Source organism: Tenrec ecaudatus, chromosome X (genome assembly GCF_050624435.1).
Source record: "Tenrec ecaudatus isolate mTenEca1 chromosome X, mTenEca1.hap1, whole genome shotgun sequence".
NCBI lineage: Eukaryota > Metazoa > Chordata > Mammalia > Afrosoricida > Tenrecidae > Tenrec > Tenrec ecaudatus.
In genome coordinates this window covers 123,332,253-123,354,006 of record NC_134548.1, presented here as the reverse complement: position 1 = coordinate 123,354,006, position 21,754 = coordinate 123,332,253, and the positions used below count along the sequence as shown (strand labels likewise).

Below are 21,754 nucleotides of genomic sequence, written 5' to 3'. Positions count from 1 at the left end.
CTGTCCAAATATTCCAACTCAGACCAGCCAATACACAGAGAGGATCACAGGGCCAGCCCCACCACGAAACACCACATCCCTCACTGATCCACAGCGCTATAGGGGACAGCACTGGGGACACGGTACAGGAGATGTGCCTGATCTGACCCTACCGCACTGGGGAAAAACGTTAAAGACATGCAGCGGAGTAGCAGGAGCAACAAAGCACAAAGTCCCTGAGGAATGCCAAAGGTGGACTTTGGGGCCAGAGCATGGCACCTCAGAGGACTTGACTGGAAAACACTCATAAAGGTCAATGGACAGACTTAGAACTATTTTAAGGCTTTTATTTTTGCTTTTGGTTTTTTTCTTTATTTATTTTTTAGTTGTTGTTGCTTTTTTTTTACTTTTGTTATGTTTCGGTTTGCTTTGTTTTGTGCATATTATTGTCTCTGCATGTCTATCTGGACAAGATAGGTGAGATGAACAGTCCAGAGGAGATAACAATGGGACTGACAGTTGCGGGGGACCCGGGAGAGGGGGAGGTGGAGGAAAGGAAGAGGGATGGCAACGAACCCAGGAACAAAGGAAGAACAAGTAACCTAAAATTGAGGTTGAGGAGGACATAGGAGGTTTGGGGCTGCTTGATCAAGGGCAAGGTAGCCAAGAGGAATTACTGAAACCTGAATGAAGGCCGAACATGTTAGTGAGACAAGAAGAAAGTAAAAGGAAAGAGAGGGAAGAACTGGGATGCACAGGACATTTATAGGGATCTAAAAAAAGCAGTCAGTGTAAGACATGAAAAAATGTATAAATTATCTAGGGGTCATGGGGGAGGGAGGGAAAATGAGCTGATACCAAGGACTCGAGTAGAAAGGAAATATTTTGAAAAAGATGATGGGAACATTGTGCTTGACACAATGGATATATATAGATTGTGATTAGAGTGTAAGAGTCCCCAATAGAATGAAAAATAAAAAATCACTGTCCAGTTCTGTGCCATCCTCACAGTCATTCCTATCTTTGAGATCATTGTTGCAGCTACTACATAAATTCATCTTGTTGAAGGTCTTTCTCTGTTTCATTGACCCTGTACTTTACCAAGCAAGTTTACTTTTTTCCACGATGGCATGCCCCTCCTGATGACATGAGACAAGTTATCATCATCCTTATTTCTAAGAGTCTTCCTGGTTCTGTTGTATCCAGTGCATTATTCTGGCATTCTGTGGTACACTTAATGTTCTTCACCAACATTCTAATTCAGGTGTTGTAAAAGGATAGAACTCTGACACACCCTGTTCCTGATTTTGAACTACCTTGTTCTATTCAAACAACTGCCTTATATAGATCAAATGAAGGCTATGTCACAAAACAATGGCTTCTCATTGTTGATAAATAAAGGTTTCCATGGTTGTTCAGAAATACTTTTTGACTTCCCCTTGTATGTTCAGTGGAACAACAAGGGAAAAAATTCTATTACTCTAAGAATCTGTCCTCCATATAAGGCAGTAGTGGTTATGAATAGCAATATTTTCTTCCAAAGAGTGAATAATACTGTAAGGCTTGATATTATCCTCATTTTATAGAAAAAGAAACAAGCTCAGTAAATTAAATCATTTATTCAGGGTATATTCAAGTCAGGTTTTGAATATAGATTCATTTAAATTCAAATCTTGTACGCTCTCTGCCAAACAAGACATGATTCAAAAAATAAATGGGGAAAGATGCACTTGTAAGATCCACTGAGGAGATAGGAAGATTGCTTTGAAAAAGCATAGCAGAGTAGAGCATCCAAATTCAATTGGTATAAAAAGAACATAGGATCCTTGTTAGACTTGAGACTATTTTATTCTCTCTCTCTCTCTCTCTCTCTCTCTGTTTATCTATACAAGATAGGGGCAGGATAGGCAATCCCACAGAGACAGCTATGGGACCAACTGTTGGGAGGGTCATGGGATGGAAGGAGGTGGGGGAGGTGAGCGGTGAGCCAGTAATGACAGGGACAGGGAAGAGTAAGGATTCTAAAATTGATGGCCAGGGAGGGTGTGGCTTTTCTGGTTGTGTTTGATCAATCGAATTGTATCTGAGAGGAATTGCTGAGAGGTGAATGAAGGGTAAACATAGTGGGGCAGAAGGAAAGAAAAATGAAAAGGAGGAAAGAAGACAGAAAAACATGTGGATATATATATATGTAAATATATACATATAGGTGTATTTGCTTATATGTGTGTGTGTCTATAGATATGAATACAACAAAGAAGCAGCTGGACTTTGGGTCTCTACTTAAATATTAACTAAGTACAAGAAGAACGGTTTGTTCCAATAATGTGGCATTGCATGACGCTCACCTTCCTGACGCAATCACTAAAGACAAAATTGGTGCATAAGTACATGTGAAGAAAGTTGACAGTCTCCAGCTATTAAAAGATATAGCATCTGAGGTCTTAAAGGCTTGTAGGTAAACAAGCCGCCATCTAGCAGGGAAGCAACAAAACCCACAGGGAGGAATCACACCAGCCCTGTGTGATAATGAAGTGTCGACAGGAAGAAGTATCAGAAGTTCAAAAACAAGCAACCAAATTGACGTGAAGGGGCATGGATGTAGCGGAGACCCAAAACCTACCTGTAAGATAATTGGACAGTCCTTCTTACAAGGACAACACAAAGGGGATAATAAATCCAGAGTGCGTTATAGCATAACTATCCTCTAGTTCTTTAATATTTCTTCCCCATACTATTTTTTTTCATTTTCTTAGGGACTCATACAACTCTTATCACAATCCATACATACATCAGTTGTGTAAGGCACAGTTGTACATTCATTGCCCTCATCATTCTCAAAATATTTGCTCTCCACTTAAGCCCCTGGCATCAGGTCCTCATTTTTCCCCCTCCCTCCCCGCTCCCCCCTCCATCATGAACCCTTGATAATTTATAAATTATTATTTTGTCATATCTTTCCCTGTCTGACGTCTCCCATCACCCACTTTTCTGTTGTCCGTTCCCAGATAGGAGATCCTGTGTAGATCCTTGTAATCAGTTCCCCCTATCCAACCCACCCTTCCCTCTACCCTCCCAGTATCTCCACTCACACCCCTGGTCCTGAAGGGATCATGCACCCTGGATTCCCTGTGTTTCCAGTTCCTATCTGTACCAGTGTACATCCTCCGATCTAGCCAGACTTGCAAGGTAGAATTGGGATCATGATAGTGGGGGGGAGGGGAGGCTATGGGGGAGGAAGCTTTTAGGAACTAGAGGAAAGTTGTATTTTTCATCGTTGCTACATCGCACCATGACTGGCTCATCTCCTCCCCGAGACCCTTCTGTAAGGGGACATCCAGTAGCCTACAAATGGGCTTTGGGTCTCCACTCTGCACTCCCCACCTCATTCACTATGATAAGATTTTTTGTTCTGATGGTGCCTCATACCTGATCTCTTTGAAAACTTGTGATCGCACAGGCTGGTGTGCTTCTTCCATGTGGGCTTTGTTGTTTCTGAGCTAGATGGCCGCTTGTTCACCTTCAAGCTGTTAAGATCCCAGATGCTCTATCTTTTGAAAGCCGGGCACCCTCAGCTTTCTTCACGACAATTGCTTATCTACCCATTTTTCTTCAGCGATCATATCATGGAGGTGAGCACACAATGATATGATATTTTTGTTTTTTGATGCTTGATAACTGATCCCTTTGGCACCTTGTGATCACACAGGCTGGTGTGCTTCATGCATGTGGGCTTTGTTGCTTCTGAGCTACATGGTCGCTTGTTGACCTTCAAGCCTTTAAGACCCCAGACACTATATCTTTTGATAGCTGGGCACCATCAGCTGTCTTCACCACATTGGCTTATTCATGCTCTTTGTCTTTAGCAGTTGTGTCGGGAAGGTGAGCATCATAGAATGCCAATTTAATTTAAAAAGTGTATTCTTACATTGAGGCAGTACCTGAATGGAGGCCCAATATCCTTCTGCTAACTTAATGCTAAACCTATAAATATATGATCATATATATAATTCCCCATCCTCATATATAAATATATTTACATATGTACATGTCTTTATCTAGACCTGTATAAATGCCCTTTGCCTCCCAGCTCTTTCCTCTATTTCCATGGCTTTCCTCCTGTCCCACTATCATGCTCCGTCCCCACCAGGGTTTCAACAATTCCTCTTGATTACATTACCCTTGATCTTTCCGTACCAGGCCTCCCACACCCTCCTCACCACCGATTGGGATCACTTGTTGTTCCCTTGTCCCTGGGTTTGTAAACACCACTACCTTTCTCCCTACTTCCCCCTCTCCCATGTCCCCCCGGAACTGTCAGACCCTTTGTTTTCTCCTCCGGATTGTTCATCCAGCCTGTCTTATTTAGACAGACCTGCGGAGATAATAACATGCACAAAAACAAGACAGAGCAAAACCAAACAATATACAGCAAAACAGTGACAGAAAACAAAACACAACAAGAAAGAAAAGCTTGTAGTTAGTTCAAGGATTGTTTGTTGGCCTTTAGGAGTATTTTCCGGTCCAGTCTGTTGGGGCACCACACCCAGGCCCCAAAGTCCACCTCCCCTGGGGATCTCGATGCTCCATTCCCTTGCTGTTCTGTTGCACCCCCTTAGTATTTTGCCTCGGTGTGGCGGCATCAGATCAGGTGCAATTCCCACACTGTATCTCCGGTGTTGTCCCCCGTAGGGATATGGGTCTGTGAGGGGCGTCATGTCTCATAGTGGGGCCGGCTATGTCCTCCTCTCTGTGGACTGGCTGCTCTAATTGGGACCATCATCCTCAAGACCTGGTGGGCCAGGATGTGCTCCACTCTCTCCTCTGCCCCCTTAATCTGCTCCCATGTGCTCCGATCACATATTTTCCTCTCCCAGAGCTTCAGATTCAATGCCGTCCTTTGAAATAAATTCTTCTTAGGGGAGGGGCAGGTGTCCACTTAGTAGTTGGGATTGGGGCCGGCAACCCAGACCTCTCCACTGGTTCCCTACTCTATGCCAGCATGTTGCGTTCACATCTTGGAGCACTGGTTGAAGTCTGGTCCCTCTTTCCCTGTGGAGATATAAACAATACCCTCCCCTTGGGTGGGTCAGTGCCCTGTGCCCGCTACCCATTTTTTAAATTATTTTTTCCTTTCCCCACCTCCTTTTTAGTTGTCTACCATGTGTATCCTTGTATTTAGTCTGGTCCCTGCCATATTACCTGATCCTCACCCCAGGAATGTTTGTATACAATAGCTTTTTTCCCTATGCCCTTGCAATTTTTTTTAGAAAGCTTACCTCAGCGGACTCATGTTGTACTTGCCCTTTTGTGCTTGACTTACTTCACTTAGCATGATTTCCTCCAGTTCTTCCCATGAAGTGATGTGCTTCATACATTCATCACTGCTTTTTAGCAATGCATAGTACTCTATTGTGTGTGTGTGTATGTGTATGTATGTGTGTGTGTATATATATATATATATATATATATATATATATATATATATATATATAATAGCTTTTTATTCCAATTGTCAGTTGATGGAAATTTGGGTTGCTTCCAACTCCTTGCTATTGTGAACTGTGCCGCAGTGAACATTGGAGCACAGATGTCTGGCCTTGGTTTGTTTCTTGCCTCTTCTGGGTATATGTCCAGTAGAGGGAATGGTGAGATGTAACTTGATTTCCATCTGTTTTAGATATTGCCAGATGGATTTCCATGGTGGCTCTACATACTTACAAGTCCATCAACAGTGGATGGGAGTTCCTGTCTCCCCACAGCCCCTCCAACACTTGTTGCTTTCTGATTTTTTGAATTGGGCTATCTTTGAGGGTGTCAGGTGGTACCTCATTGTTGTTTTAATTTGCATTTCTCTTATGGCTAAAGATTGGGAACATTTTCTCATATATTTGTTGGCCATTTGGATTTCTGCCCATGTGAAATGTCTGTTCAGGTCCTTAGCAATTAGGTTTTTTTTTTCTTTTTGGAAGCTATCAGAGTATTGTAGATTTTAGTAATAAGGCCTTTGTCTGATGTTTCATTGCTAAAGATGTTTTCCCAGTCCGTGGACTCTCTTATTATTCTCTTGGTGAATTATTTCGATGTACACAAGTGTTTTATCTTCAGTATATCCCATTTGTCAATTTGTGCCTCCTCTGTGTTTGTGTCCTTCCCTATTTCTGATAGCCTGTGTATTCCCTGTGCCAAAGTTCTCAAGCTGGTCCCAATTCCCTCATTGATGGCCCTAATAGTTTGGGGTTTAACTTCAAGGTCTGTGATCCACCTTGAGTTTATTCTTGTGCATGGAGTGAGATAAGGGTCTTGCTTCATTTTTCTGCAGGTAGATATCCATTTTATCTAGCACTACTTGTAAAAGAGGGCATCTGCTTCCCATTGGATATATTTGGGGGGGCCCTTATCAAAGATCAGTTGTCTGTATGCTGATGATTTTATTTCTAGCTTTTCAGTTCTTTTCCATTGGTCTGAATATCTGTCATTGTACCAATACCATGTGGTTTTGACAACTGTGGCTGTATGGTATGTGCTAAAGTCATGTAAAGCAAGCCCTCCCACTGTGTCCGTTTTCTTGAGTTCTCTGATAATTTGGGGCTTCGTCCCTCTCCATATGAAGTTGGTAATCAGTTTTTCCATTTCCTTGAATAAAGATGAGGGTAATTGTATCGGGGTTGCATTAAACTTCTGTAGTGCCTTGGGCAGAACTGACATCTTTACTGTATTGAGCCTTCCAATCCACCAGCATGGGATATACTTCCATTTGTTGAGGTCGCTCTTGGTTTCTTGTAATAGTGTTCTCTATTTTTCCCCATATAGATCTCTTATTCTTTTAGTCAGGTATATTCCTAGATATTTCAATTTGTGTTTGGCTATTGTGAAGGGTACCACCTTTTTGATCTCTTCTGTGGTCTTATCCTATGTGTATAACAGTCCGATGGACTTCTGCTTGTTGATCTTGTATCTTGCCACTCTGTCAAACTCCTCTATTGCTTCCAGTACTCCCCTTGTGGAACTCTTGGGATTTTCCATATAGAAAATCATATCATCTGCAAATAACAATAGTTTCACCTCTTCCTTCCCCAGAGGAATACCTTTGATGTCTTTTCTTTGCCTTATGCTGTTAGCTAAAACCTCCAGCACGATATTAAATAAGAGTGGGGACAAGGGGCATCTTTGTCTGGTCCCCTTTGTCATTGGGATTGTGTTAGTCTTTTCTACATTGACTACCACGTTGGCTGATGGTTTTTCATATATAGCTTGTATTGCGCTCCCCATACTATTATGGTTTTTGTTGTACCTCACTAATCTTATTTGATTTGCATAAGTTCACTTGTATAATTAAGAAAGTTGGATACATGAAAACCAAGATAGACAATCCTTCAGACACAGTAAGGGGAGTAATAGTTCCCTGAGGGTATGGGAAGAAAGGGAGAAAGGTGGGGATGGGGAGCTGATTGCACTAATGAGTTAACAACAGAATTGTATGTAAATGGAGATATTGAATAGTGTAAGATACAGCAAACATAATAATGATGATGAAACTGATTGTCGTAGCAATTATACAATACTGCTTGATGTGATTGTACTAAGGAATGTTATGAAATGCGTAAGAACTCCCAGTCAAATTATTAATAAAAAAGCTGAGTATAAATAAATAAATATAAATGAGAACTTCTTAGACTAAAAGAAGAAGAAAGGTTACATCCTAAATAAATAAGTAAAATAAAATGCAAAGAAACAAAAACAGAACATACCCTTCCTGTGTGATCCTAAAGGTTCTATTTAAGAAGGGAGGGAAATATGATAACTGAAAAGTCTCAGTAATCTGAAAAATCTTACCCGACATTAAATAAATGGGATATTTATTATAGTTAATAAATAATTCTCTTTTCTAATTTTTTTATTGACTTTTACCTCTAAAATATTTCATAATCCTCTCTTTTTTCATCTCGTTTCTTTTAAAAAGTAGTTTTATAGTACCTGCTCCTTTTTAATTGCAGAGACAATTAAAGGCAGATGCTAAGAAAGCTATTGGAAGACTTCAGCTGCGCACACTGAAACAAGGAGACAAGGTATATGGTGCTTTCATTAGTCCAGAGAAGAGCTTTCTACACGTGGAACTCAGGACAGATAAACCACTCGGGAACAGTAGTGGGAGGAGCGATTTCATGAGGATGGTCGTGGAGGGGCAAGGGGGAGACAGGGGAAGCCCATTACAAGGTGGGATATATACTTCCCTGAGTGGATGCATAACTGAAATGTGGGTAAAGGGAGAATCAAACAGTGTAAGATACAAAATAATTATAACAATATAGAAATGATCAAGGATTCACAAGGGGGGTGGGTGGAGAGTTACTTATACCAAGGGCTCAAGTAGAAAATATTTTAGAAAAAATGACGGCAACATATGTACAAATATGCTTTATACAAATGATGTATGGAGTATTATAAGAGTTGTAAGAGCCCTCAATAAAGTGATTTTTTAAAAAAGTTATATGGAGTTTTAAAGCAAAGTTTCAAAGCATTGTTCAAATTCCTGTTGTTCCAAAGTAGGCTTTCCACTGGCATCTATAAATTTTATTTATAGCTTTATCTATTTGATACAGTAAGCTGAATAATAGCCCCGAATGATATACAGGAGCTAATCTCTAAAAACTGTGCATGTTATCTCCTATGGCAAAAGAGACTTTGTAGATGTGAATAAGTTAAAGATTTTCAGATGACAAGATTATCCTGCATCATCTGGTGGACCCTTAATGTAATCATAAGTATCCGTTAAGAAGGAGACAGAGGGAAACCACCTCGACCACCTCCAAACATAGCTAGACCTTAAATATGCAGTATTTTGATTTCTATTCCATTTTCAGTACATGGCACCCAGGATTGATGAACCTCTAGAGACAACAAGTAGAATAAAGGTTCCTCGGGGTACAGTGGGGAAGGAGGGTAAAGGGAAGCTGATATCAAGGAGTTTAAGGACAGAGTATTCTGAAACTGATGAGTAGCAATCGTGCAATACTGCTTTGTGTGATTAAACTATGGAGTGATATGATAGCTCCCAATAAAATGGCTTTGAAAAATTTTTTTTTCTAAATTCAAGGGTGAAGGTTTTCTTGAAGCCATGGTTTACTTAGTAGTGAACTTTAACATTCATTTATCTTTTAAAAACTAAATAATTTTAAGTGGCTTATTGAAAGTTCACAATTATGTAATTATTTATTGATATATAATATGATCCTCCTTCGAAAGGAATGTATCCTAGTTAAATGGATGTTTATTATGCTCTTGCTCTGTTGATATATTTGTCCTATTATTTGCTCATAGGAAATAGGCCCTGATGGAGATAGTTGTGCTGTGTGTATTGAACTGTATAAACCAAATGATTTAGTGCGAATCTTAACCTGCAAGTAAGTTTATATAATCAATATGAATAGATGATTTTCAAAAATAGTTGTGATTTGGAAAACTAGTTTGAATGTTTCTAAATTGATGTAATGAGTGTTTGCTTAAATTAATTTTCATTTTAAATTTTAATGCATTGTTTATAAAATAATACTGAAGTTGGTGTAAATCTAACTCTATGCAGTTTACATAATCTGGTATGATGTATTATAAACTATTCTTAATTTTTGAAGGGGGCTTCAAAATTTTCATGAAAAAATTCTGTTATCTTTAAATTCCACTTTCCCATGAACTTTTTCAAGCTCCCTTATTCAAAACCTAGTCAGAAAAACTAGTTTATGTAATAAGGTAGTGTTGGATTATTCAATGGATGCTTTTTCTCCTCTTTTAAACTCTGATTTTAAATTTAAAATGAATTTTTAATTCATTCAGATGAAAAATACCACTGAAAAATCAAACAATGAATAAGGAAGACTGCAGAATAATTAATGCATTTGAATTATGGTGTTAGCAAAGAATCTTGAAAGTACTATGGACTGCCAAAAGAGTAAATAAATATGTCTCAGAGGAAGTACAGCCAGAACATTCCTTAGAAACCAGGATTGCAGGACTTTGTCTCATGTACTTTGGACATGTTGTCAGGAGAGACCAGTGCCTAGAAAAGGACATCATGCATGGTATAGTAGAGAATCGACAAAAAAAGAGAAAGACCCTCAAGGGGGGTGGATTAACACAGTGATAACAGCAATTGTGGGGAGATAACAAGACCAGGCTGGGTGTCATTCTGTTTTCTATAGGATCCCTAGGAGTCAGAATGGACTCAGCGGCACCTCACGACAGCAGCAGCAGGTTGTTGGACTTTATAGCTTACTGTATGACAGAGTACCATAGGTTTGCTGTTCAGAATCCATTTGGAAATCTTTACTCTGCACATTTTGTTCTCTCTCCTCTCCTGAATGTTGTGCTCAACATGTTCTTCAACTTATTAAATAATGATGTTCTTGAAATATAACACATTGCCTACAATGTCAGTACTCAACTGCTTGGTACTACCTTGTCCTAGAACAGTGGTTCTCAACCTTCCTAAAGCCACGACCCTTTAATACAGTTCCTCATGTTGTGATGACTTCCCAACCATAAAATTATTTTCGTTGCTATTTCATCACTGTCATTTTGCTACTGTTCTGAATCATCATGTAAATATCTGATATGTAGGATGTGTGAGGTGACTCCTGTGAAAGAATCATTCGACCCCAGACCCCACCTCCCCCCAAAGGGGTCGCAACCCACAGGTTGAGAACCGCTGCACTTTATTATTAAAAATGAGAACTGTTCCATTTTGCAGTTAGGGAACCACAAGATAATTGTTTGAGATCTGAAAGACTGAGCAAAGTTTTATGGCAGGAAGCATTTTAATCATTCTGTAAGCAGTGAGTACTAAAAATAATCTATTGGAGCCAAACTAGTGAGGCTTCTGTATTTCAAAGTATTGTATTATGAAATTTCTAAAATGTGCTTCTGTGCCTCCTTCATAGTATTAATACTATAATAGAGTTTAAAAGAGGGGAAAAGACATCCATTAAAAGGTGAAGTCAAATTATAGAGTAACCTTTTAATATATTAGGCAAAGTTGTAACTGTTTCATAACTAATAATTGAATTCTGTGTTCCCGCCTTAATTAGCCATATTTTCCACAAGACATGTGTTGACCCATGGCTGTTAGAACACAGGACTTGCCCCATGTGCAAATGTGACATACTCAAAGCTTTGGGAATTGAGGTAAATATTGCTATGCTATTTATATGGAAGAACCTAAGCACTGTGTTATGTATATATCCAGGCCTCTGGGAAATGTCATCTTTACTTTTTGACTCTATAGTGTGCCACTTTTGGAGTTTATACCTAAAATTAGAAACCTGTATGTCATAGATATGGGTGCCATGTGAGACCGCCTCCAAGTATACTTAAGATTTGGTCAATTGCCAATGATGACCATGTAAATGACAAACTTGACTCTCTGGATTGTTGTTAGTTTTGGAAACTTTGTTATTTTCCATATAGTGACAGAGCTTGTAGTTAAATGAAACTGTATACGTTGAAAAAGCCTCTTAAATACTAAATTATTATTTTACCACCTACTTTGGCTATCCATAAAAAATGAGATTGAACTGAACAAAATCTTGACTTAGGAGATGGATAGTTGTTAATAAGTCTCCATTTCCCTAGGGCACAGTTTGTTTTTCTTTATTGTTATTTATCCTCCTTTGTTTTTTGAGTAGCTAAATTGTACCTGGCCCTATTAGGAAGCACTCCAGTCACCCAAATGAACTTATCTTCTGTGATGGCAGTCTACCTGTAGCATCTTCACTTGATTGTTGCACCTAGCTACTCTTACTGTTATGGCAGGGCCAACATGAGGGGGTGAAGGGAGACGCCGGATAGGGCAAGATATGACAAAATAATAATGTATAAATTATCAAGGGCTCATGAGGGAGGGGGAGTGGGAAGGGAGGGGGAAAAATGAGGACCTGATGCAAAGGGCTTAAGTGGAGAGCAAATGCTTCGAAATTGATGATGACAAAGAATTTACAGATGTGCTTTATACAATTGATGTATGCATATGTATGGATTGGGATAAGAGTTGTATGCACCCCTAATAAAACGTTAAAAAAGTGAAATATAAACCATTGGAATCACTTACTAAAGGAATTTTCTAGAAATAAATTTTGAGCCCTAAAAATATATATATCATAGGCTGAATTGTGCATGTAGCAATTTGGGGACTGGTAAATTATATATAGCTTTACCATACATTAAGAGAAGATATGTAGGTATAGTGGGTTCAAAAAGTAAGAAACATTGCTCTCATAAGTCACCAAGGATGAAATTTTATAATGGTGTGTCAAAGAAAAGTGTGTCCACAGAGTCCTGATTTGTTCAATCGCTTTCCCAAGGTGGATGTTGAAGATGGATCAGTGTCTTTACAAGCCCCTGTATCTAATGAAACATCGAATAGTGCCTCTCCTCATGAAGAGGATAATCGCAGTGAGACCGCATCTTCTGGATATGCTTCAGTACAGGGAGCAGATGAACCACCCCTGGAGGAACATGTGCAGTCAGCAAGTAAGCACTCTACACAGGGCCAACGAGCACCACCCCTAAGCAATCCATTGTGGGTCATGTACCTTTCACAACAAAACTAATCTCCCTGTCATCAAGTCACTGTTGACTCATAGTCACCTGACAGATGAGACAGCCTCATCTTTCTCCCTCAGAGCTCCTGATGGGTTTGGACTACTGACCTTGTGGTTTGCAGATCAATATGCAGCCCACTACACTACCAGACCTCCTTACTTCAGAATACCCCTGCTTTTTTAAACATAGATTCCATTCTTCCATAAATACTTTCAACATTTTTTTCTAATTAAAATAATAGAACACAGTGGGTATCCCCTACATTGTCCTACACACGTCCAAATGCATCTAAAACAGATGAAATGCATCAGGGGTGAGGGTGATCTGAAAAGGATTTATCAGAAAACTTCTCTCTGGTACATTTAAGTATTTTAATTTATTGACAACTTACAGGACTAAGGAGAAGCTTGTAAACTTTTGATATCATTTATTGCAGATCTATCAGAAATTGAGATAAAGAGTTGTTAAAGAATAAAGTAGAATTCCGTTTAGGAAAGCTTGATTTACATTCAACCTCTCAGGAGCCCATCTTTAATACAGAGAGAAAACTGAGTTGAAGAATGGTTTGTGCTGCCACCTGTTGACTATTTACCATGATGATCATAGGAACGAAAAATTGAATAGATGATTTTCAAAATTCATGTGAATCAGGACTTCAGTTTAGTAACCTTTATGCCAATGGAGCAATTTAGGTAAATGTTCCTTTTTTCCACTAGAGAGAAAAACCTCTACCAAAAAAGTGTTCTCCCTTTCTTCAACGTCATATATTTATCTTCCTTCCTTCATTCCCTCCTTCCCTCCCTTCCTTCCCTCCCTCCCTTCCTTCTTCTTCCTCCTACTCCTTATTTTTTGGGGTGGTAAGTTTTAAAGTATATTCTCATTGCTCAGCATGAGATAAAAGTGGAAGAACAGTTGATTCATCAGATGTCTTATCAAAGTTTCACAATCCTATGACATAAACCTTTGCCCTCTTTCAATTTATCTGCGCTATAGATACCATTTCTGAAGATGTCACAGCGAACACTATCCTGAACAAGAAGGCCTCCTCTGGCTTCTAATCTAATCTTCAGGCATTATCTAGACTAGCAAGTGGTCATAAGAATCTTTGTGATCTGTGGATTCATCTACCTGTAATAGAGAGTCATCGTCTATTTGACTGAGATGATCTTTATGTAGCAACAAAATTCAGTGAAGAGAAAGGCGAACACAGAGACTAATTCAGTATATTTCTGGACATCCAGAAATCACCTTCCAGCCTACTTTTTTGTGTGTTTTATTCTCCAGGAGGAAGTATAAGCAGCGCAGATTTTGCAGAGAATTTTGAGAAGTAAATGAAATAATCACCACTGCTTCTCATATTCTTTATCTAGACAACTAGTAGTCCCAACCCCCTGACGTACCCCCAATCAGAAACTAGGAATATCCTGGATTTTTCCCTCTCTCCCTTCCTATTGATTCAACAGCCTTTTGTCTCAAATTTCTCCCTTAACTTCCAACTTTATTTCCAGAGACATTGATTGAGACAATGCCTTCCCTTTTCCCATTTTTTCCAGTCTTCCCCTCCAAGAAATTATGGAAACTCAGTATAATTCCTGTTCCTCCTTTTAATACTTTCCCTGCTTTAAGACGGTTTCCTTGACTCATATGTATGGATTGTACTATATGCTTCCATTGAATGTATACTTGAAATGAAAGTTTTTTTGCAATGAATGGTTTTAAAATTTTTAGTTACCTATAGTAAGGACAACGTCTTATTGAATATCCATACCACATACCCAGCATCTAACACAGCCTGCCACATAGTAGGTACTCAAATATATGTTGAATGAATGACCACCTATAACCAATTGAATTTTACCTATAATTATGTGTCTGTCACCAATTATGAATTACTAGTTTATGGATTCTGCATAGCATCATTGACTATTATGATGATAGTTGGTTTCCATAACTTTTTAAACCCAGAATTGATTAGTTCTAATCTATGTGTCATGACATTATGCTAAGTTCTATTTAGAACATTGGTTTTCAGACTGAAGCATGAATCAGGGTTACCTGGGGGATTTAATAAAAACAGATTATTCAATACTACCACCAGAATTTCTGACTCAGTTGTCTGGGGTAAAGTCATAGTAGTTTTACTTCTACCACATTCCTAGATAATGCAGTTGCTGCTGGTATTGTATAAGAGCACTAGTTCTCAAACCTGACTGTATATAAGACTCTCCTGGAGAACACTTAAACATTACTGATGCCTGGGATCTTACCCAAAAAATAAAAAACCACACTGCTACCAAGTTGATTCTAACTCATAGCAACCCTATGTAAATGAGTGGACAGCTTCATCTTTCTCCCAGGGAGAAGCTGAGGGATTTGAACCCTTGACCTTGAGGTTAGCAGCTCAAAACCTAACCCATCAGCACCATGAGGGTTCCTGGGGCTTTTGTTTCACTCACTGCCATTGAGTTGACTTATGGGAATGAGACTGTAACACTTTACTGGAGTGGAAAGCCTCAACTTTTTCTCATGAACAACTGATGGTTTTGAACTGCTGATCTTGTGGTTAGCCCAATGTATAACCAACTACACCACCAGGGCAGCTTGAGTTCTTCCTTAGACCAGTTAAATAAGAGCGCATGAGACCCCAAACATGGATGTTTTTGTTTTGTTGTATTTTGTTTTTAATAAGTACATACTGAAAAAAATTTTTTATATAGTACAAAGAATGTTCCTGTATGGCCTTCACCCAGCAAATCTAAGAATTAACGCCACATGTTTATCAAATAAAACCAGGACGTTGACATTGGTACAATGCTATTAACTGAACTACTGACCTTACACAAATTTCACCAATTGACCCTCTGTGCCCTTTTTTTCAGACTGAAGATCTCACATTGCATTTCTTTGGCATGTCTCCTTAGTCTCCAATATGAGACAGTTCATCGGTCTCTGTCCTTCATGACCTTGACATTTTTAAAGAGTGCTGGTCAGTTATTTTGCTGACTATTCCTTAATTTGGATTTGTCTGCTGTTCCTAAATATTAATTATTAATTTTTAATGGTGTTGGCCATTTCTGCCCAGAATACCACGGAAAGGATGTTGTGCCTTTTTCAGTGCCTCATACCAAAAGGCACATGATGCCTGTGTTCGTCTTTTCCCCCCTTTTTACATAAAACAACCTTTTTGCTTGTGATTATAACTTTGATCATTTGGTTGGAAATGATGCATGCCAGGTTTCTCCTTTGTAACATTGCTCACTTGCTAGTTTTCCTGTTGTCATTATTGAACATCTTGTAGAGAGACACTTTGAGACTGAAAATATCAGATTGTCCTAAATGTGGCCACTGAAAACTCCTTCAAATTATCCCATCAGTTTTGAAACATTTTCTTACTTTCTGGTACCACAAGATACTATAGGCAAAAGATGGGCAATTCTTTTCTATAAAGGGCCAGATAGAAAACACTTCAGGTTATGAGGGTCAGTAGTCGCTGTTACATATTGGTTTGTAGTCTGTCATTTACTGAACTCTGGGTTAGAATCTAGTAACTATACTCTTCCCTGGCCCAGCCTTGGTGGTCATTCAAAACCAAGGGCTAGACATTAGGTACTTGTGCTACTCAAATATAATTTCTATAGGCCCTTTCAGTCGGCAGAGCTCGGAAATATTTTTATGTGCTCACATATATACATATATGCCCCTTTCTCTAGTCATCTATCTGTGCAACGGATGTATAGGTAAAACAATGAGCTCAGATTGACAGATTGTAATCCAACACCGCAGATTTCATTCTATCCCTTCTTTCCTAATTCACAAATCTTTACTCCAAACAAAGGGAAACCTGACTCTCATTATCTCCAATGTATTTACCCTATTTACTTATTTACTATCCTTAGTTTATTTTTCCCTCCTCTGAAGGGTTATGTATCTCATTTGTAATACAAGTAGATTCACTTATTACTGTTCATATTCCATATTTGGAACCCTTCCATATCTGCCTGATTTTATTTGTTTGTTTGTTTGTTATTTATAGCATATGAGGCACAGGTAATATTCTGAAGTGCCCCAAGTGATTGAAATGTGCAAACAGATTTGAGAACTGATATATTTAGGATATAGAAGAAGCAGAAGACATAACCTTTGCTCCTTAAGAACACTGTTCTCTGGGAAGAAGTAAACACATATATGTGAATCAACAAAACAATAACTGCAAATCAATATAAAAATGTCATACGTACTCTCTATAAATTATAGTCTTGATTCCATTACTGGTAAGGAAAACAAGTATAATCATCAGAAAATGATGGAATTAGAAAAAACATTTCTGGGAAATCATTATTGAATTTTGTGTTAAAGAAGGAAAAAGTGAAATCATCCTAAAACTGCCATTTCTTTATTATTTATTTTTCTTCTTTTCTTTGCCATTTCTTTTGACAGATGAGAATCTGCAGTTGGTGAGCCATGAAGCAAGTTCCGTGACAGTGGATGTTGTTCCACATGTTGACAACCCAACCTTTGAAGAAGATGAAACTCCTGACCAAGAGACTGTTGTTCGAGAAATTAAGTCATAAAAGCTGTGTCAATGGGAAGCTTGAGTCTTCAGTAATAACAGAACTGCCAATCAGGGCCTAGTTTACTATTAATGAGCAGGATAAATTTAATATGATAAGAATGATACAGAAAGTGCTGAGATGACTAATATTACGCTATAATCAAATGGCTTCAAATATTTAACCTATTAACCTTTTCCCACAAACTCATGGTTTTCCTAAGCAAGTTTCTTCTCAATAGTGGTAGTTAAGAACATTTTTAAACATTCAGAACTCTCTTCAAGTGCTCATGTTTTCATTTATAACAATTTTCTTATTAAACTGTGTTGCTTTCAGACTGTGAAGTAGCTGTGATCATGTTATTTTACAGTAGTATCTTAATTAAAAGTAACACTACTTTAGCTTGGGCTCTGCATCAGGGTTTTTCTCCAGGTGCTTATATTGATCTGGAATTGTAATGTAAAAAGCAATGCAAACTTAGGTTAGTACTTCATGAAATGTCTATTTAAGCAACATTAAGTTGATAAAACAAGATTAGAGCAAATACTCATTTGAATCATTTCATGTTTTTAAAAATAGGCTACGTGTACTTCATGTGAGTGTCAAGCATAGTTTATCAGAAAATATGGACTGAGTTAATTGGTATATTAGTGACACCAATTTGACAACAGATTATAGACAAAAAAGATTTCTCTTGCAAAAATGCTGTGCAAGTATTTCTCAAACTTGTAGGATTTTCTAAAGCACAGGATGTAACTAAATTACCATACTATTTGAAAATGGTGATGTGAGGAGTAAATCACACAAATTGGTCATTGGGTTTTATGTATGAATTCATCTACAGAACTTATTCTGTAGAAAATGTTTTTCCAAATAATGTTGACTTTGAAAATTGAGTTTACAAGCTATATAAATGGGCTAAATTATATTAGATAAATTGAAATTCTGTCCATGTAGCTATAAGTTTTTTGAATGCGTTTTTTTGGTGTTTGAAAAAGGATCGAGGGGTTGGGGGAGAATTCCAGGTGCCTTAATATAAAGTTTGAAGCTTCATCCACCAAAGTGAAATAGAGCTATTTAAAATTGCACTTTATTTGTATTTTGTGTGGCTTATCTTTCATTTTAGAACTTTGTTTCCAGTATAAATTCCAGCATAATTTAGGCAAAAACAAAATGGACATGTATTTTGTTTGTAGATGGATAAAACCATGGCATTCTTGTACACTGATTTGAAATGCTGTAAATATAGTCCCAATTTCTATTGATTCTCTTTAAATATAAAATGTAAATAAAATATTCCAATAAAAACCCGTGTCTGGTGTTCAGTTTAGCTGTTATGTACTAATTCTGTATGTGTAAAATGCCTGGGTTTGGGAGGGAAAATTGTTTTATATAAATGGTCATTGATACAGCTAATCAACTGAAACCTAAAACAAATCTGATACATATTTATGTATTGTTTTAGGTAGAAATAAATGGCTGCCACTGTAGAATCACCGAGCCTATCATTAATTATTACTTTAGTTAGTTCTATTAAGCTATAATTAACACATCATACAATTCAATAGTTCAGTCATATTAAACAGGGTTGTGTAGTTATCACCGCAATCAATTTGGGAACATGTTCTTCCTCCTTGTATCCATTGACGCTGAAGTCTCATTTCCACCACCCTCCATTTTCATTCCCCCAAGTAATTTTTAATGTAGTCTAGGTAAATTATGACATTGATTAATAATACTATTAAGTTTAGAAGGCCTTGATGCTGGTCTACCTTTATTCCTAGGGGCATTGTTGGACATTTTATTACCTGCTTTAATTTTTTTCCCCTTAGCCTTCACATTGATAGTATGACTATTAGGATGCTGCTAATGGGTTTTATCAAGTACGTTAAGAATGAATAGGTGCCTCCACCCCTCACCGAGGGACAAACAACAGAAAAGTGGGTGAAGGGAGGCAGTGGATGATATAAAATATGAAGATAATAATTTATAATTTACCAAGGGTTCATGATGGAGGGAGGGTGGGGGAAGGAGGGAAAAATGAGGAGCTGATACAAAGGACTCAAGTAGAATGAAAATATTTTGAAAATGTTGGCAACATATGTACAAAAGTGCTTGACACAATTGGTGTGTATGGATTGTGATAAGAGCTGTATAAACCCCCAATAAAATGATTTTTATAAAAAGAATAAATAGGTGCTTGAAACAATACAGAACCATGATTATCCCCCCAGCTAAGCATATGTCTTACATGCACTATGTCAATGGTGTGGGTAATGTCACAATAAATTCAGTCTACCTTCGTACAGAGATAATATTTCAAGTTTTGTAGAGGTTCTTCTGGAGGTTATTTATCACATTAAAATATGTTTAATAGCTATATTAATAATTTACATGCCAAAAAACTTCCCTTGCAAGTGCAGAGTTTGATGATGATTAGTAACTTTATTGAGCTATGTAACCATCACAATCCAGTTTTTGAACTTTTACATCACCTACCCCCAAAATTTTCTTTTACGCCTATTTGCAGTACATTCCCACTCCTCCCACTCTCAGGTCTGCTTCTATTGTTATAGATTTACTCATTCTGGACATTTTATGTAAATGAAACAGTATGTGGTCTTGCATGACTTCCTTCTTTCACCTAGTAAATATTTTTGAAGTTCATCCATGTAGCATGAATCAGAACTTTTCTGATTTCTTTTAATGACTAAATAGCATTCAAAGTAGGTATAGACCACATTTTGGTTAATCTGTAAATGAACCCTTAGGTTGTTTCCACCTTTTGGCTTTCATGAAAAATGCTGCTACGACAATTCAAGTACAAGACTTGTGTAGATATGAATGAGGGGGACCCCCCCAATGGAATTTTTTCCCCAAAGCAATATATTTAAATCTTTTTTTTTCAAAACAACTTATCACCTTCAAAGTCCTCTCCTCAATTACACTTAATACATTTGTCAAATCTGTGATTCCATCCTTGGAAACAGTTTTCAAACTCATCTGTTTGGATAGCTGACAGTACCTCCCTCATTTTTTTCTTCACCTCTTTAGTGTCATCAGATTGCTCTTCTTTCATGTCCCTCTGCATTCACAGAAACAAATAGAAGTCTCACAGAATGAGGTCAGGTGCGTGGGGCAAGAAAGGCATGCTTCTGTTTTTTGCCAAAAACTGGTACCCTGATGTCTGCGTGATCAGGTGCATTGTCGTGGTGACAAAATCAGTTCCCCATCTGCCACAAATCAGGCCTTTTTTTGTCACTGGTACGCAATCTTTTCAGGATCTCTACAATTTAGAGTTAGGGTTCTCAGCCTTTCTAATGTCGTGACCCTTTTATACAGTTCCTCATGTGGTGGTGACCCCCAACCATAAAATGATTTTCGTTGCTACTTCATCACTGTAATTTTGCTACTGTTAAGAATTGAGCAACCCCTGTGAAAGGGTCGTTTGACCCCCCCAAAAAAGGTCACGACCCACAGGTTGAGAACTGCTGCTCTAAATAGAAAGCTTGATTAACAGTCTGCTCTGGTGATATGAACTCTAAATGTACTACTAGTTGACCAATTTTAGGGAATTTTGCCATTAATTGACATTTCACCTTTTTTGAAAATAGAAAACCACTCATACACTTGAGTTTTTCCTCATCGTGTTGTCCTTGTAAGGTGAGTTCAACATCACAATTTCTGCAGCATTTTTCCCAAGCAGGAAATAAAATTCCACAGCTGTACACTGTGCTCTTAAATCAATCATCACAAAGAAGAAGATATGAGCACAATTGCTTTTATTAAAAAAATCCACTATGACCAGAGAGAACCTTCCTAGGTGACACGACTAGGTGTATTAACTCAGAGCGAGTTGCTGGATGCTCACCAAACAAGGAAAAATGTGTACTATGAAAGCTCCGCTCAGCAGTTTTTTCCGGTTTTGCGGGGGTACCTCCTTGTTTTCATTTCTCTTGGGTGTACTAGAAGGAATCTAAAAGTATTGCTGCAAAAGCATGCAAACTTTTACTAAAGCAAAAATAGCCAATTGTGAAGCTACTGCTTCTTGGTATGTCCTCCATCTAGGTCTAGACTAGACACTTCTGAAAATAGTGTTTCTATCTTCCTAAGACTCCCCTGAAGAATTCTGAGATCTTCAATTCACATATAAATTGACATCCTTGAAGAATTCAACTGATATGAAACAAGAAGATTGAAGGAGCAAGATCAGGGCTAGAGGGTTAATGGGGTAATATTCCCAATTAAATTCTTGTAGGACAGCCCTTGCTCTGCTTGAAGAATGAGCAGATGCATTTTTCAAGATGAAAATAAAAATTTCTCTGTGCAAAGTTCTTGGACTTTCACCAACGCAGATTTCTATTTTCTTTTTTTCACCAATTCAGATTTCTATTTTCTTTTCTTTTTCGCATTAATACCACATATGTGTTTTATAAATTAATTTATTTATTTTTGATCATTTTATTGGGGGCTCATACAATTCTTATCACAATCCATACATCTCTCCATTGTGGCAAGCACATTTGTACATTTGTTGCCATCATCATTTTCAAAACATTTTCTTTCTACTTGAGCCCTTGGTATCAGCCCTGATTTCAAGATCAGTATTTTCCGTGTTTCAAAAAGTATTC

The 21,754-nt window shown here is 38.0% G+C and overlaps 1 protein-coding gene across 1 annotated transcript in view; it reads left to right on the top strand.

The window, feature by feature from the left end:
- RNF128 (ring finger protein 128) overlaps nt 1-18,414 on the top strand; it is a 75,024-nt gene extending 56,610 nt beyond the window's left edge. The window contains exons 3-7 of the mRNA XM_075538577.1: nt 7,977-8,048; nt 9,301-9,383; nt 11,061-11,157; nt 12,333-12,501; nt 17,011-18,414. Of these exons, the coding sequence (XP_075394692.1) occupies nt 7,977-8,048; nt 9,301-9,383; nt 11,061-11,157; nt 12,333-12,501; nt 17,011-17,144 (555 nt within the window). The 3' untranslated portion in view covers nt 17,145-18,414. The remainder of the gene's footprint in view (nt 1-7,976; nt 8,049-9,300; nt 9,384-11,060; nt 11,158-12,332; nt 12,502-17,010) is intronic.
- The last annotated feature ends 3,340 nt before the right edge of the window (nt 18,415-21,754 follow it).